Raw genomic sequence first — 16,059 nt, forward strand, 5'->3', positions numbered from 1 at the left:
TCTGACGGCACCCATTCACTGCAGAGGATCCACTGCTGAGCAAGTGATATAATGCTAAATTTCTACAAATCTGATGAAGAAATAAGCATATCTATGTCTTGGATGGCCTGAGGGTGAGTACATTTTCAGCTAATTGTCATTTTTTTGGGGAGCTATTCCTTTAAAATTAGCTAAGAGAATAAATTAATGCAAAATTACTGTTGAATAAATGCCACAATAAATATATGAATAAATGCAACACCAAATGAAAATATAAATTTAATGCTAATGCTTTGTTGAAAAAACTCAATCTGACTAAAAATTCATTATTTTATCCCAATATAAGTGGCCACATTTTGAAATGTTGCACTGAACAAGTACACAAAATATATGGTCAAGGTATAAAAAATGATCTTCTTTATTTGTTAAACCTTAAAATTAGCTAGCAAAAAATGTATTTAATGCAAAAATATGGTTGAAATTCCTCAGTCTGATTAAAATGTATTATTTAAATACCAGAATTGTGTTGTTGTTTTTTTTAATTAGTTTTTCTACAGACCACAATCACACTAGGATACTTGTTTCAACGTTTTTCTTGTCTTTTTCTATTTCCTGAGCTCAAGGTTAATGTATTTACTCCACTTCTTTTATAAGGTGAAATAGTGAACAGACATTAAACAGAGGCAGACAGAGGCTTTTGGCTCAGCGTGAGCATACAGACTCAAACTGCTGTCAAAGAGCTGTCAGGAACACGGGTAAAGAGGGATACACACATCACAAAGAGACATTCAGAGAGAGGTTCTGACCCAGATCTGCTTACCCAAACCTCATCTGACTAACAGACAGGCATGCGTGGAATACCTGCACAACTCCAGTCTAAAGTCAGAATGCTTCGGAATGACTTGAACTATGTAGCATTTTTGAGTGAATCTGTTTTTCTGGTGTTTAGCAACATGAAAAGCTGGAGAGTGATTATTAGGTGTTCACAAACACACATGTCTGTCAGTAAAGCAGTTTTTACAGTCCATGAGGCGTCTGGCTCAGGGTGACTCCAGGGACATTCACAATCTCTGCCATTGATCCACTGTAAGTCGCTAAATGGCAAAATAACAATAATCAAATCATATAAAATTTATATTGTGTGAAACTTCTGTGACACTTTAACAAGTTATCATCGGCAGAGTTCAGATTAATGATATTGCAAGCTGATAACTCGTGAAATTGCTGTTACTGATCAATAAACTGATTTATTTTTCACATAGTGAAAAAAATCATGTGATTATTTATCAACCAGCTCACCACTGTCCCCTACAGATCAAAATTGAATCGCAGGTCTGCTTTAAAGGGGAAAAAAGTGTGCAAAAAAGAAATAATAATAATGCCAATTAGGACTACATACCCATTTTTATTTTTCATTATTATTAATGTTATTTTTTTTTATATTTTTTTATTATTATTATTTCATTTCTATTTAATTTGATGGTGATGATGATGATTATTATCATCATTATTGTCTGATTATTATTATTATATTTTATATTATATTAATGTAATATGTCAATGAATATTTATCATTATTATTATTATATCTTTTAATTACCATTTTATGTACTTTTTAAATGTTTGCCATTTAATTTAATTTGATTCATTGTATTATTATTTATTCATAAATTATTATTAAGTACGTTAATTATTAGTTTTATTATATTGTTTATTTTTATTATTTTATTAATTTACCGATAAATTCTAATTATTATCATCATCATCATAATTATTATTATTATATTTCTCTTTTATTATTATTATTATTAAATATTTAAATTATTTAATAATTTAGTATTATTATGAATTTTAGTGTTTATTTTCATTATTTCATTATTAATTTAATTATAAATTCTAAATATTATTATTATCATCATCATCATCATTCTTGTCATTTTTACTTTTTGCCATTTCATTTAATTTGATTCAATTTATTTATACATTTATTATTATTATCATTACATTATTATTATTATTACATATTTTAATTATAATTTTATGTAATTTTTCTTTTTTATTATTATTAATGTATTTCATTGTTATTGTAATTTAATATTTTAACTGTTCATTTTATTTAATTTTCTTTTCATTTAATGTTACATGTTGGTTTTCTTTAAGGATGCGTTTATTTTATATTATGAACAGTTCTGGTGCTGTGTTTGGTCACCACTTGACTGTTGTATGTAAAATCTTCATCCTGATACCAAACCATTCCCGAATCTCAGCTATAAATGCAGCTACCTTATTTTTCCAAAACAATAATAAACAACAAAAACATGCCCCCATCCAGGCAAAGGGTCAGTTCATTAACTTCATGAAATGATGTTCACATTTCCCAAGCCCTGAGGCCTGAGCAGCAGCAGCAGAAAGACTATCTGTCACTGTGATATCATTTATATGGACATGAAACTGATCCCTCGGACCACATGGATTAATTACAGCCTTCAGCACATTTTCAGACTGTCTGTAATTCTTTCCGACATAATGGAAAGTGTTTATGGAAACATGAATTGTCTTTACCCTCAGCACAAACACAGTCAACTGTAATTCACACCTTCCTTCAACACTTTGGGTTACTTTAGACCTGCTGTGAAGAGAGAGTCAGAGTGTGAACCTGATCTGACAGTGTTCAAATAAAATAACAGGTTTGGTCAACGTGTCTGTTAAATAAAAAACAAATAGTTTATTGGCTTATTTATTTATATGGAAATTAACTATAATTTTAATACAAATATTTGTAGAATTAAATATCCGTATTAATATATATATATTTTATTTATTTATTTATTCGAAAGAGAGAGATTTAATATTAGACCTATGTCTTAATTAAATGAATTATGATGAATTTAATTAACAGTTCAAATGTACCACAGGAAAGTAACAAAAGGGATATAATATTATCGATGAACGTGCAGCATATGGCCAGTAGATGGCAGTGTGGCAAAGAAACTAAATCGGTGGAGCAGAAACCTGCGTTTTCAAAGTGGGCGGAGCGTAATGGCTGCAAAGTCGTTTTTGATTGGTGAGATGTGAGCATAGTCACGTGGTAAGTGAAGACGCTAAAAAGACAAATCATTTGGTTTTTCACTTTTTGCATTACATTATATGACAAGAAACAGGAAATAAATACAATATTAATTAATCATTTCTCTAAGTATTAAAGAGAAAAGGGTTTTGAAAAAGCGTTGCAAAATTGCATAGACAGTATGTGAAGTAAAAATATATATTAAATATTCAAATGATGGTAATATGCTTCATTCTCTCGTTGTTGTATATTAGGACTAATTTCTACTTTTTTATAATGGAATTTTCCCTTAAGAAGATGTAACAGCCGTTGTGTCCGTTGCAGCCGGTGGCCTGCTGAGGGCAGCAACACTCCGCTCATCTCTCCAAACCCGTTTAAACTCCAGCGGCGCTCCGTCGTCTCAGAGAACGCGCCGCGATAAAGCGCTGTCACTGAGGATGAGGCGGAGAGGATGATGAAGATCGTTATGAAGATGAAGAGGGATCAGAGATCTGGCTGAGAGCGCGTGACGGAGCCGTCCTGCTTCCTGTCGCCGCGTGATGACGTCAGCCGGCTCCCTGCATTGTTTTGACTCGGAATATTTTTCCTCTCTAAAATTCCTGAAAAAACCGCGCGAAAAACACATTAAAGACGCAAATTTACACCCGATTCCATCCTCAGATCAAGCTACAGGTGAGATGATTGATGCCTGGCAGGTTTCGCATCATTGTTTGCATCTCTATCAATGTCCGATTATGAGTCTTCTTACCAAGCTTATAGAAAGTACCGTGGCTGTACTATAGTATAATGATGGTATGCTGATACCATGAGATTCAATTATTTTTATATCAATTTACTTATCAAAATAATTATTACCGTTAAGATATTATCATGGTACATATCCAAAAAACATGGTATTAATGGTACTGTGCTGATAAACCATTGCAATACCATGTTAATTTTAGTAACGTAAATGACACTCTAAAACAAATTTTATATATGTATGTATATACACACACATTATTTAAATGTAAATATAATTAATATAAAGCCACTTTATTATCTTATTCTTCTGTGTATTTATTTGTTTGTTATACATGTGTTTAAACGTGTTAATGAGTATAAGTTTGAAAACTATTTCATGTATTTTACACACACACATATATATATTGTGTGTGTGTGAGATATGTATATACATTTTTGTCTCATATATTTATAAAGGAATTTTATATATTCATATTAACATTGTTTATTTTTATAAATTTTAAATGCAAAATTTTTATATTTTATTTACATTTTATGTATGTATGTTTAATTATGTAACAGAATGCATATATATATATAGATAGATAATATTATAAATAATATATATACAATTTTTTATTCTATGTTTATTTTTATATTTTAGATATGTATGTTTAACCATGTATATGTATAAGTTATGTTATATGTTAGTCAGTATGATACTTTAAAAGAAAACTTACAATAATATGCATATAATCAATTAATATAATTATAATAAAATGCTGTACATGTGCATATATTGTTTTATTACAGTAACTCTGAATTATTTTTAAATGTTGAGTCCAGTCATGTTCTCTTTTTACATCACTGCTCTATGTGAAACTAAAGGTCAGAGGTCATGGAGGAGCAGAGTGGGTCACCGGGGGCCAACACAGATAACAGCAGCCAGCGTAACGGAGAGGAGGTGAGCAGACCATGTGATCGTTGAGCCCGCGCTGTCTTTGCACAAGTGGAGCGATGTTAATGTGAATGGTGTTTATGACAGAAACTTCGCAGGAGCAGCTGGACCAAAGGCAGGAGGAGGAAGAAGCCACTGAAGGACAGTAATGCCCCCAAAGCGCCGTTAACAGGATACGTGCGCTTCATGAACGAGCGCCGCGAGCAGCTGAGGGCGGAAAGACCAGACATGCCATTTCCAGAGATCACCAGGATGCTCGGGAATGAGTGGAGCAAACTGCCTCCGGAAGAGAAACAGGTCAGGATTTATATATATATATATATATATATATATATATATATATATATATATATATATATATATATATATATATATATATATATATATATATATATATATATATATATATATATATATATATATATATACACTACCGGTCAAACGCTTTGGAATAATTAATGGGTTATTATTTTTTATTGTTTAGTGTTTTATGCTAACCAAAGCTGCAGTTATTTGTCAAAAACATAGTAAAAACTTTGAAATATTATTACAATTTATGAATTTTAAAATATATTCACATAGAAAGCAGTTCTTTTAAATTGCAATAATATTTCACAATATTACTATTTTTTTACTGTGTTTTTGATCAAATAAATGAAGCCATCAGCTGGTGAGCAGCAGAGACTTTTTTTTTTTTCAAAAACATTAAAATATCTACACTGCCAGTGTATAAGGTTTAAAAATAAAGCCTCTATAGAGATTAACATTGCTCTCTGTCTCAGCGGTATCTGGATGAAGCGGACAAAGACAAGGAGCGCTACATGAGAGAACTGGAGCAGTATCAGAAGACTGAAGCCTATAAACACTTCAGCAGGAAGGTGCAAGAGAAACAAAAAGGAAAGAGACACAGAGGAGGTGCGAACACAGACAATCTAAGGCACAGTCCAAAATAACTATTGGCAGGTGAATTTAGACAAAGCTGGCAGTCACAGGCAATCAGAGCACATTTGATGGTTACTATAAAGCAGTGCGGAGCAGGATTTTGGACCAGTGAGGTTTCACAGAGGGTGCTGCTACATAGTAAAGCAAAAATAGGAATGAAGAGACTGACAAAATGTGCAGCATCACAAATCACTTGTCTCATCTAAAATTCCTCTCTTGCTCTCTTTATCAGATGCTGGAAGGCAGGCGCCTGGTGAATCGCTTCATGAGGTAAAATATCGACGCCGAGGCCCACACAGAATCTGCACTTTATTTTCAGATCATAGAAAACCTGGAATTAACAGATCATTTTGGTTCTCAAGTCTGGAAATGTTATGGAAAAATTATAATAAAGACTTCAATCTTTAGTCGACATCGGGTTTTATATTTTATATGTCTTTATATTTTTTGAAATATTTAATTTGCCGTTTTTGTACAATGATTATTATTAAATTATATAATAATCACAAAAGACTGGAAAAGTAATGGAAATTAATAAAATCTTAAACAGTCATGGAAAAGTCATGGCAAACTATATTTAATGTCATGAACTTTTGTGTTTTTTATTTATTTAAAAAGTGTAATACTAAATAATAAAAAGTAATAATGTAATACAAATATTTTATTTAATTTTATAAAGGGATTTTAATGAAACCTTTAAGTAATCATAAACTATTGGGATGTGACTAGAAAAGCCACAGAATCTTAAAATCATAGAAAATTGGAACTATTTTTATTGAAATAAAATGAAACGATCCAGCAATCTCAAACTACTGAAAAAGTTATGTAAATTAATAAAATCTTAAAAAGTCATTTGAAAGTCATGGAAAACTCAATAGTAAATATTGCTATTTAAAAAATAATTTAATTAGCTACAATTTTATGAAAAATATGTATCCATTAAACACAAAATTAGTAACAATCATGGAAATGTAAAAAAATTAATAAAATCTTAAATAGTCATGGAAAGCCCATGACTATTTTATTTTATTAATTTCCATAGGTTTTACTATTTTAATTTAATGTTTTTATTTCTATTTATTTCCAGTAAAAAAAGTATATATATATAAAATTATTGAATAATGGCAAACAACTAGAAAATAGATATGTGATGGTCAAAAGGAGTATTTAAGTTTGTGTTAAACAATGTTGAGGTTACTACACTGTTATTGGTAGCTGGAATATGATCAATTTACCCAAAATATTTAACAAACAAACTTGCTAGTGGCAGAGGAAGTGAAGAACATTGTAATTCTACGGCAGTTCGAGCAATGATTTCAGTCTGTCCTCAAAGTAAATGAAGTCTGAACAGCTTTCTGTCTGTCTCTCAGAAGGATCTGGAGATAAAGGATCGCTCCGTGTTTGATATTCCCATCTTCACTGAAGAGTTTCTGAATCACAGTAAAGGTGAGAGCAGAGTGCTGCTGAATGTGTGAGTCTGTGTGTAATGGTGTGATACATGTTCACTGATTGTGTGTGTTGTAGCGCGTGAGGCTGAACTACGGCAGCTGAGAAAGACCAATATGGAGTATGAGGAGCGTAACGCGGCACTGCAGAAGCATGTGGAGAGCATGCGCTCCGCCGTGGAGCGTCTGGAAGGAGACGTGCAGCAGGAACGCACGCGAAACGGCCTCCTGCAGCAGCACCTGGACACCCTGCGCTCGGCCCTCACACACAGCTTCTCTGCCGTCCCCCTGCCCGGTGAGACGCTCACACACACACACTCCCGGAGTTCACTGCGAAAACCTTAGCCAGCTGGGTTCATTTGGGCAGTCTGATTCACTTTAGAGATTTGGTTTATTTTGTTTGAATTGACTCAGTGATTCAGTTCAGTTGAGTCATGATTCAATTGTGTAAGAGAAATACTAGATACCTAGATAAATACTACATTTCACTTTTATCGTGATATAATAGCGTGTATGTGTAGTGTTTTTGGTTCTGTTTAATGGAAATTACATACAAAGATCCTAGAAAATGTACATTATTTTGTAAATATTATATAACTAATATTATATATGAATATATATATTAATTTGGTTTGAATCAGTTCAGTGATTCAGTTCATTTGAGCCATGACTTAATTGTTCCTAAATTCTGTAAAACTCAAGAAAAATTTTAATCAGTGCTACCTTTGCAATATTTAGATAAATATTGCATCACGAACCTTGTTGTTTATTAATTTTATTAATTAATATATTTCACATTTTATATATATATAGATAAAAAATATTAATATTATTATGTATATAATTTGTTTAATATATACCGTTCAAAAGTTTGGGGTTAGTAAGTTTAAAAAAATAATAATAATAATTTAATGTCACATGATTTTTCAGAAATTATTCTTTTATCAATATGATGATTTGCTGCTCAAAAATCTTTATGAAATTTTATAATATTTCTTATTATTAATGTTGAAAACAGTTGTGCTGCTTCATATTTTTGTGGAAACCATGATGCATTTTTTCAGGATTTTTTGATGAATGGATGAATAAAATGCATTTTCAACAAAATGTTTTCAGTAAAGAAAAAAAAGATTTTGCTTATGGTTCTGTCATATAACTTGCTTTGTTTTATCCCCAAACAAATTTCTCAATGATATGTGTGTGATCTATACAAGCTTTGTGATCCTAAATCCTAAAAATAACTCACTAGAAGGACGTTTAATCTGTGAATCAGTAATGGGAAAGGAAACAGAAATAGAAAGTGCTATACAATGACAATAAAAGCTTTCTGTTTCTAAGAATGATGTTTCATCTGTGAATCGGATGCTACTATTATGTGAAAGATACCTGGTGTACTTTCCCCTGTGCCTGCAGGCAGCGGCGAGACACCCACACTCGATTCCATCGACTCCTACATGAAGAAGCTTCACAGCATCATTCTGTCCAACCCACAGGAGAACCAGCACCTGATCAGCACCGTCAGGGATGTGGTCAACCGCCTCGACAGGTAGCTGCGCACCACACTATTCCTGTTTCTGTGTGAATAATAACCAGAGTGTGATAATGCACTGCTCTGATTCGCCCACAGGTAATTGAGAGGCTCCGCCCCTCACGCAGTAGCCCCTCCTCCTATCCTGCTATGACCACATTTTGTGTCGAGCAATTATTCAGTTGTTTCCTATTATTTATTTTTTATGCCGTTTTTATCTGCTTATTTTTATTTTAAATTTTTTTTATTTAGCAGTTCACATTTGCCATGCGTTCCTGCCACTTTATAAAATTTACAAAAAACATTATTTTAGCAATGGTGTGGTTTCATCTGCATGTGTACATGTTATTTTGTTTTTAAGCTCAATTTTATACTTGTAATTTCTTTCATGTTACGTAAGAAAATGAAATGTTGTATTCGTGAGAAGAGAGGCAGGTTCATCTGTAGCTTGTGTCTTTGTGCCGGAGTTTCTGAATTCCCTGTATGTTCTTGACATTTGAAGAATTCAATAAAGCTAATGTATGAAGACGTTGACGAGTGCCTGATTCTCTCTCTCCTTCAGCTCGTTTGCTAGATGCTTGCTGTTAATTAATTAGATTTTGTTCCTTCTGGGATGGAGCGCTTGAGACAGCAGTGTTATAGTTTGCTGAACTGCACACACTCTGGAAGGCTGGTGCTGAACAGCTGTAACCCAGTTGGGCTAAAGCAGGTGTGAATTAATTAAGGCTTTTTTTATATTAATAAAACAGTTGTTTGGGGTGAGATACGGTGACTCTGGTGTTTTTATTAAATGCAAGAGTGCTGTATAAACTAGTTAAGTCACCTTTATGCAATACAGACTGTTTCAAAGCAGATTCACAGTAATAAACAGAAATTCAAATATGAACCAATTTTAAATTGTGCTGGAAAACAACTGCAAAAAGGCTGTATAGTGCCATTATTCAGCTCAATTCAGTTTAGAACGGAAGCTCATTTCTGCCACGGGATAAAAAAATTAAAAATGGTAATTCTAGTAATTCTGAGGGGGGAAAAAAATCATATTGCATTTACTTTTTTAAATTTTGACTTTTGTTTTAATCTTTTTCTCTGTCACAGAATACTAAATTTTTTAAAAAAGTAATTGCAACTTTTTATTTCACAATTCCGACTTTTCTTCTCAGAATTGTGTGTTCACATCTCGCAACTCTAGGAAGAATTCGCAATTTTGAGATTGGCTACAGCTGCACTGGCAATTCTGGGACCGGTGTAATTTCCTATTTGTCGTCACGTCCATTTCCTGTCAGACAGCAGGACTTCCTGTCATCCGTCAGGAATGGAGTGTAAGGCATCCATTGCACAGGAAGGTCAGATGACCTAACTTCCTTTTAAACCTGGTGTCCCTCTCTGTCTAAAATTAAAAATTAAAGGGATAGTTCATTAAAAAATAGAATTTAAAATTGTCATTTACTTAACCTCATGTTGTTCAGAACTCTTATGTAGAACAACAACAAAAAAATGTTCATGTCTGATTTGTCAACAGCTAATTCTTTTGGATTTGATCTTGTCAGTGAATCAGTTAATCGCAAAACCAGTTTGAATGATTCATTTGTGAATCAGACTCTAGTTCTAAAGTTCAACTTACTGACTCATAAACTAAATTTTCACCAGTGCCAGTGTATATTTTCAAAACACTTTGAATATAGCTGTATGGACTACCTTTACAATATTAGATGGTATTTTTGCTTTTTTTTAAGCTTGAATGCTCCCGTCCCCATTCATTGAAATTGTAAGGAAAAAACTATGAATATGCTTTTAAAAATATTTTTTTGTGTTCCACAGAAGAACCCAGAATTAATCTTGGTTTTGTAACAGCATGACATCAAGTAAACTAAATTGCCATTTTTGGTAAACTTTTCCTTTAAACTTATGTTTATAAACCATGGAATCGTTACTCTTTCTCTCTCTTTCGCCCAAAGCGAAAAGCGACGGCTGATCTTAGGCCTTCTGTTTGAGCTCCGAGATCCAGCTGAATGCAAGAACTCATAATCATATCATAAAATGAGACTCCCTTTGCCCTCAAGATGTTTTTCATTTCCTCAAATGAGAGAAACAACATATTAAAGAGGAGAGGAGAGAAGAGAAGAAAGGAGGAGAGGAGAGGGGATTCATCAGGGTTAGGATGTGGCGTGTATGAGTCATGAGATGTGGAGCTCATTTCCTGTCTCTTATACTGAACATCCACCCTGAACCCGCAGACAATGGAGTCACACAAACCAATAACCCACACACAATGAGCTCAGCAACACTTTCTCTGAATCAGCATTGTCCTGTCATGGGGGAATAGGATTTTCCTGCCTTTCTGGACTGATGACGGTCTACTTCTGTCATTCTCATTCTTCAATATTCTGCTATAAATGTGGTTTCAGGAAAAAAATACTTCTCAAATTGCAATGAAATATTTCATGAAGAGCTACGGTCAGATATGTATTAGATTAATATTGGAGTGATGGTTTATGCATGAGTTTCAGCTGACGCAAAAGAAAAATAGCTATTGGCTTTGAGGAATAATTTATGCCTTTCTTTCTTCTGTGGGGCACAAAAGAAGAACGTTAGGCAGAATGTTCATTTTGCAGCATTCACCAGATCGCAACCAAAATGCAATGAGATTACATAACATAAAGATATGTTGAATGATTTCATCAGAAGATTTCTATTACTGTAAATGTGCTTTCCGATGTTATCTGTAGACATTAGCTTGAAAACAACCCTTAATACACCTCTCAAGCCCATAATACACCTCCCAAAAAGATCCATTTTCAAACTGTTTCGATTTCACTGACTCATTATGAGTGTGTAGGGGGATTTGGGGACTCAAAAATACTGTGGAAGTTCTCATACACTCACTGCCACTTCATAAGCATGTGCACTTCATTAAGAGTTTGTAGCTATGGTTTTACAGTCATGTTGTACTGTTCTCTGTCTTCAAGTATTTACTTATTGTGTTTCACTGTTTGCAGTAGATGCCTACGTAGTGCAAAACTATTGAATGCTTCAGGGATGATGTATTTTCGAAGGTCAAAACCCAAATGAGTTAGCATTTTAGCATTTCAAGTTGCATCATCCTAAAGTCACTTTATGAAAAGGTTTTTGCAAGAAATATTGTCTGTGGAAAACACAAGATCAAGATATTCTCATGTTTTATACTACAACATGAATACACCACCTTGTGATTTTTTGAAAGGTGTTACTTTCTGGAAAAAGGCAGTTGCTACAAATTTGCTAAATACAGAGGTTGTCAGGTTTGTTAAAAGTCATCACACCAAAAACGTAAACTTGTCTACTCGCTAATCTGCATTTACAGCCTCACTGTGTTGATAATTATGTCCTTGTGAACTTTGATAACTCAAATGCTTTTAAATCAAAACAGAAAGAGTTGTTGGAAGCTTAAAGGGATAGTGCTCCCGAAAGTACCAGCATGGACGCGTGTCAAAGACTGACATGGAAGAGAAGAAATTGTTGAATTAAGTCATTATTTTTGCTTTCTTTGCACACAGGAAGTATTGTCATAGCTTCATATTACAGTTGATCCACTGACGTCACATGGACTATTTTAATGATGACCTTACTACCTTTCTGGGCCTTGAATGTGATAGTTTCATTGCTGTCTATGAAGGGTCAGAAAGCTCTTGCATTTCATCAAAAATATCTTAATTTGTGTTTCGAAGATGAACGAAGGTCTGATGGGTTTGGAACGACGTGAGGGTGAGTAATTAATGACAGAATTTTCATTTTTGGGTGATTGATGATGGTGACACTGAAACTGATGTGGTGTAGGTTGTTTATAGCCTATGTTTAGCTTTTTACCTTTGGCTTCAAAATTTATTACAGTTGTGTTCATTTGTAAAGAATATGGTAAAATATGGACGAACGCAGCGATTGGGTTATTTAGACCCAGAAGGTTGGGTTAAACATTTAACCCAACTGTTGGATGAAAACAACCCAGCATGTGTTCTGTCCAGTATTTACCCAGCACTGGGTTGTGTATTTAACCCAGCATTTTTTAGAGTGTACAGTTAATTTGTCCATTGTTATGATGAAAACATGCAAGAATGTAACTAACTTTTTGTTATTTACATTCACAAAAGAAAATGTAAATGTAAAAAGAAATGAAAAATTTTCTATATATGTGTATACTGTACAAATTAAGAGGTTGGTCCTGCTTAATGGCCCCTTAATGAGATTGAGTGGAGAGGTATGAAAATGTCACTCGAGTTGTGGGCGAGGTTAAGATGTTGTGACGTCTCATCGAGACAAACTGAACTTTCTGACAACACAGAAATGTGACCCTGGACCACAAAACCAGTCATAAGTAGCATGGGTATATTTAATAGCCAAAAATACGTTGTATGGGTAAAAATGATTGATTTTTCTTTTATGCCAAAAAATCATTAGTTGTTCCATGAAGATATTTTGTAAATTTCCTACTGTAAATATATCAAAACTTATTTTTGATTAGTAACATGCTAAGGACTTCATTTAGACAACTTTAAAGGCGATTTTCTCAATATTTAGTTTTTTTTTTTTTTTGCTCCCTCAAATTTTCAAATAGTTGTTTCTCGACCAGATATTGTCCTATTGTCCTAACAAACCATAGCTACATCAATGGAAAGCTTATTTATTCAGTTTTCAGATTATGTAAAATCTCAGTTTAAAAAAAATTGTGGTACAGGGTCACCTATGCACAGTTTATGCAAAACTGGGGCTGTATTAATGCATTGAATGTTTTACTTTCAATAGCACGTATCTTGTATTAAATGTCATAAAAATATTCAAAAGAAATACCGCAAGTCTCTCCTTATAATGAGATGCATTTCCCATTTCAAACTAAAGTTTGCCTCAAAACGTAATAGGGTTTTAATTTTAATCACGATTATTAATGTTCTTCAAATCTCAGAAGAAGAAAAACACAGCAAAACTGGCTGGGAGCAAAGCGCGTTTCCGACATTCCAACACCAAGTGCGCGTCCACAGCGCCCTGCCCTCTGCGCGTCCCCGTGCAGCAGGGCTCGAGCCGTTAACGGAGCGGCGGATCGCGGACGTGTGATCACGCGTTTCTCCCTATCAAAATATCCCCCAGAGCCCACGTTCAGTTTAACGACAGTTCCGCGATATCTGGATTACGATGGTGCACGCGGGTTCGTGAGGAGAGCTTTGTCGTTCGCGGAAGGTAAGAGCAGAAAGTTCGTACGGAGTTTCACAGAAAGATCCACGCGGCGCTCCGCGAGACGCATCAGCGCGTGCGAATGGCGCATATAAACCAGCGAGACGCGAGAGACGCGTGACGGCGACGCGCAGCTGTGATTTTCAAAACACTTTAGTGTCAGTTTAAGGAGTTAAACATTTGAGAAGGGCCGTTAAACGTTTGTGCTGTGGTGGTTAAACGGTTAAACTGAATCAGAACGCGTTTCTGAGCGTCAGTACGCGGTTTATGTATGATTGTGGTGCGTATCAGCTTCAGGAGTAATTATTCTGTGGAAAGGATAAAGTGTCATTTATGCCAAATCATTCAGCGAGGAGATAAAGTGTTATTTTCTCTGGAAAGTCCGTGAAGGAAAACCTGAGTAACGTTAGATCTCACGCCGGTTCTGGAGAATTCCTCAGTGTTTCTGTCAGGATGCTGTTGTGTTTGTGAGATCAGTTTTCATATCAGCTTTCACTTCAGTAACTGTAAAGAAAATATATTTCAGAAATGGGACACCGTAGCTTCTCAGTTGTCATTAATATGGATCGGATGATTTGGCATTTTCATATTCACTGCCAAATAGTTTGTAAAGAAGAATATCAATTTGAGCTCGCACATTATGCATGCATAATTTATATGTTGTTATTAATACCATACACGCATAATGTCACTTTCACTGCTTATGACAAATTAAACAGGAATTGCAGTATTGGAATCCAGAGGGCACAGGCAGTGAGGCTTGTCATTGAGTTATTGTTATGTGCATATTTTCAGAGTAAATGTTGTGTAAAATATTTAACTTATTTTTAGCACTTTTTTTGTAATTATTTACTATTTATAAATTGTATTATATTATTGGCCAACTTTGTTTATCAGATATTTTTGCTTAGCAAGTTACCAAAGATTTAAAGGAATACTTCAACCAGCTTTGCATCAATTGTTCACCAAGGAATCCTCTGCAGTGAATGGGTGCCGTCTAAACGGCTAAACAGCTGATAAAAACAGCACAATAATCCACACGACTCCAGTCCATCAGTTTGCATCTTGTGAAGCAAAAAGCTGCATGTTTGTTATAAACAAACCCATCAAAGCATTTAAACTTTAAACCGTCGCTTTTGGCTAAAATCAGAGTCCGTAATCCATAACAACACTTCCTTCAGTGAAAAAGACCATCCTCTGTTGTCCTCTTGAATCAAAATCCACCAACATATTTGTATAGAACAGTTTTCGCTTGTAAACGGTACTTGATCTGTGCATATTTCTCTCCTGGTTCAGGCGAGATTACTTTTTCATTGGAGAAAGCAATAAATACATAGAGAGCTTGTATTTTATCTGACAGCAACAGTTTGAAGGTAAAAAAAGTTTTGATGGATTTGTTTATTACAAAGATGCAACTTGAGGATTACTAATATTATTGTGTTGTTTTTACTGTGTTTGGACTCTCATTCTGACGGCACCCATTCACTGCAGAGGATCCATTGGTGAGCAGATAATGTAATGCTAAATTTCTCCAAATCTACATCTAGATGTAGATCTACATCTTGAATGGCCTGAGGGTGAGTCGATTTTAAGCTAATTTTTATTTCTGGGTGAAAATGATTCCTTTAACAATCTCTTTAGTAGTTTATTGGTTACCATGGTGAAATTTTGTGAGGTGGTTGCAGAGCTTGTAGAAACATCAAATTAAGAAGACTAGAGTCGATCCACAGGCTTTAAGTGGAGTTTTGTGTTTTGGTGAGTAGTTGTCAGAGGGTTGGTTAAGGAAGGATTTGAGCTCTAGGAAACAGGTGTGATGGGCACCCTAGGGAGGTGTGTGTCTGTGTGTGTGTGTGTGATTATGTTCACAGAGTGAGGACACTGAATCAGATCAGGACCTGACTGAGAGCAGGGTGTTGAGCAAAGATCAGATTGGATTAACCAGACACAGTCATCCCTTAATTTCAACGCCAGCTAATTTAACCCAACCCGTTAGAGGCGTTCACGCAGATAGCGACAAAACAGTGTTGTTGAATGAAAGTCAGTTAGATGGTCAAGAACAAACACCTACTGGAAACCAACAGCAAAGTGACCAGACAATCTCCTGCGATTTAATCGCTGTCAGTTTGAGGTGTGAGAGTCATAACAGACATTCAAATCAAACACATCAGTGCTAAAATATAATTCAAACACATGCATTCCGGTACACAAACAAAACACT

The 16,059-nt window shown here is 34.4% G+C and overlaps 2 protein-coding genes across 7 annotated transcripts in view; both read left to right on the plus strand.

Moving 5' to 3' along the window:
* Nucleotides 1–3,375: 3,375 nt before the first annotated feature.
* Nucleotides 3,376–9,154, plus strand: hmg20a (high mobility group 20A). Of its 3 annotated transcripts, none has more exons than XM_058766747.1 (9): nt 3,376–3,718; nt 4,658–4,733; nt 4,815–5,024; nt 5,510–5,642; nt 5,902–5,939; nt 7,043–7,115; nt 7,194–7,409; nt 8,528–8,660; nt 8,742–9,154. In XM_058766747.1, the coding sequence occupies exons 2-9, from the start codon at nt 4,668–4,670 to the stop codon at nt 8,743–8,745; spliced, it is 873 nt and encodes a 290-aa protein (XP_058622730.1). In that variant the 5' UTR covers nt 3,376–3,718; nt 4,658–4,667; the 3' UTR covers nt 8,746–9,154. The 3 variants fall into 3 exon arrangements, with proteins under 3 accessions (XP_058622730.1, XP_058622728.1, XP_058622729.1); XM_058766745.1 differs by having other exon boundaries at nt 3,377–3,718; nt 7,040–7,115; nt 8,742–9,152; XM_058766746.1 differs by lacking the exon at nt 8,742–9,154 and having other exon boundaries at nt 3,377–3,718; nt 7,040–7,115; nt 8,528–8,664.
* A 4,477-nt stretch (nt 9,155–13,631) lies between these two features.
* peak1 (pseudopodium-enriched atypical kinase 1) overlaps nt 13,632–16,059 on the plus strand; it is a 33,218-nt gene continuing 30,790 nt past the window's right edge. For all 4 annotated transcript variants that reach the window (XM_058766690.1, XM_058766691.1, XM_058766689.1 and 1 more), the window contains exon 1: nt 13,632–13,847. The gene's annotated coding sequence lies outside the window, so the exon portion shown is untranslated. The remainder of the gene's footprint in view (nt 13,848–16,059) is intronic.

This window comes from Onychostoma macrolepis, chromosome 25 (assembly GCF_012432095.1).
Source record: "Onychostoma macrolepis isolate SWU-2019 chromosome 25, ASM1243209v1, whole genome shotgun sequence".
NCBI lineage: Eukaryota > Metazoa > Chordata > Actinopteri > Cypriniformes > Cyprinidae > Onychostoma > Onychostoma macrolepis.

Coding starts and splice junctions, on each gene's coding strand:
- hmg20a (XM_058766745.1), top strand. CDS start 4,668: ATGGAGGAGCAGAGTGGGTCACCGGGGGCCAACACAGATAACAGCAGC. Junction 4,734..4,814: donor GCCAGCGTAACGGAGAGGAG/GTGAGCAGACCA, acceptor TGTTTATGACAG/AAACTTCGCAGGAGCAGCTG. Junction 5,940..7,039: donor CTGGTGAATCGCTTCATGAG/GTAAAATATCGA, acceptor TCTGTCTCTCAG/AAGGATCTGGAGATAAAGGA.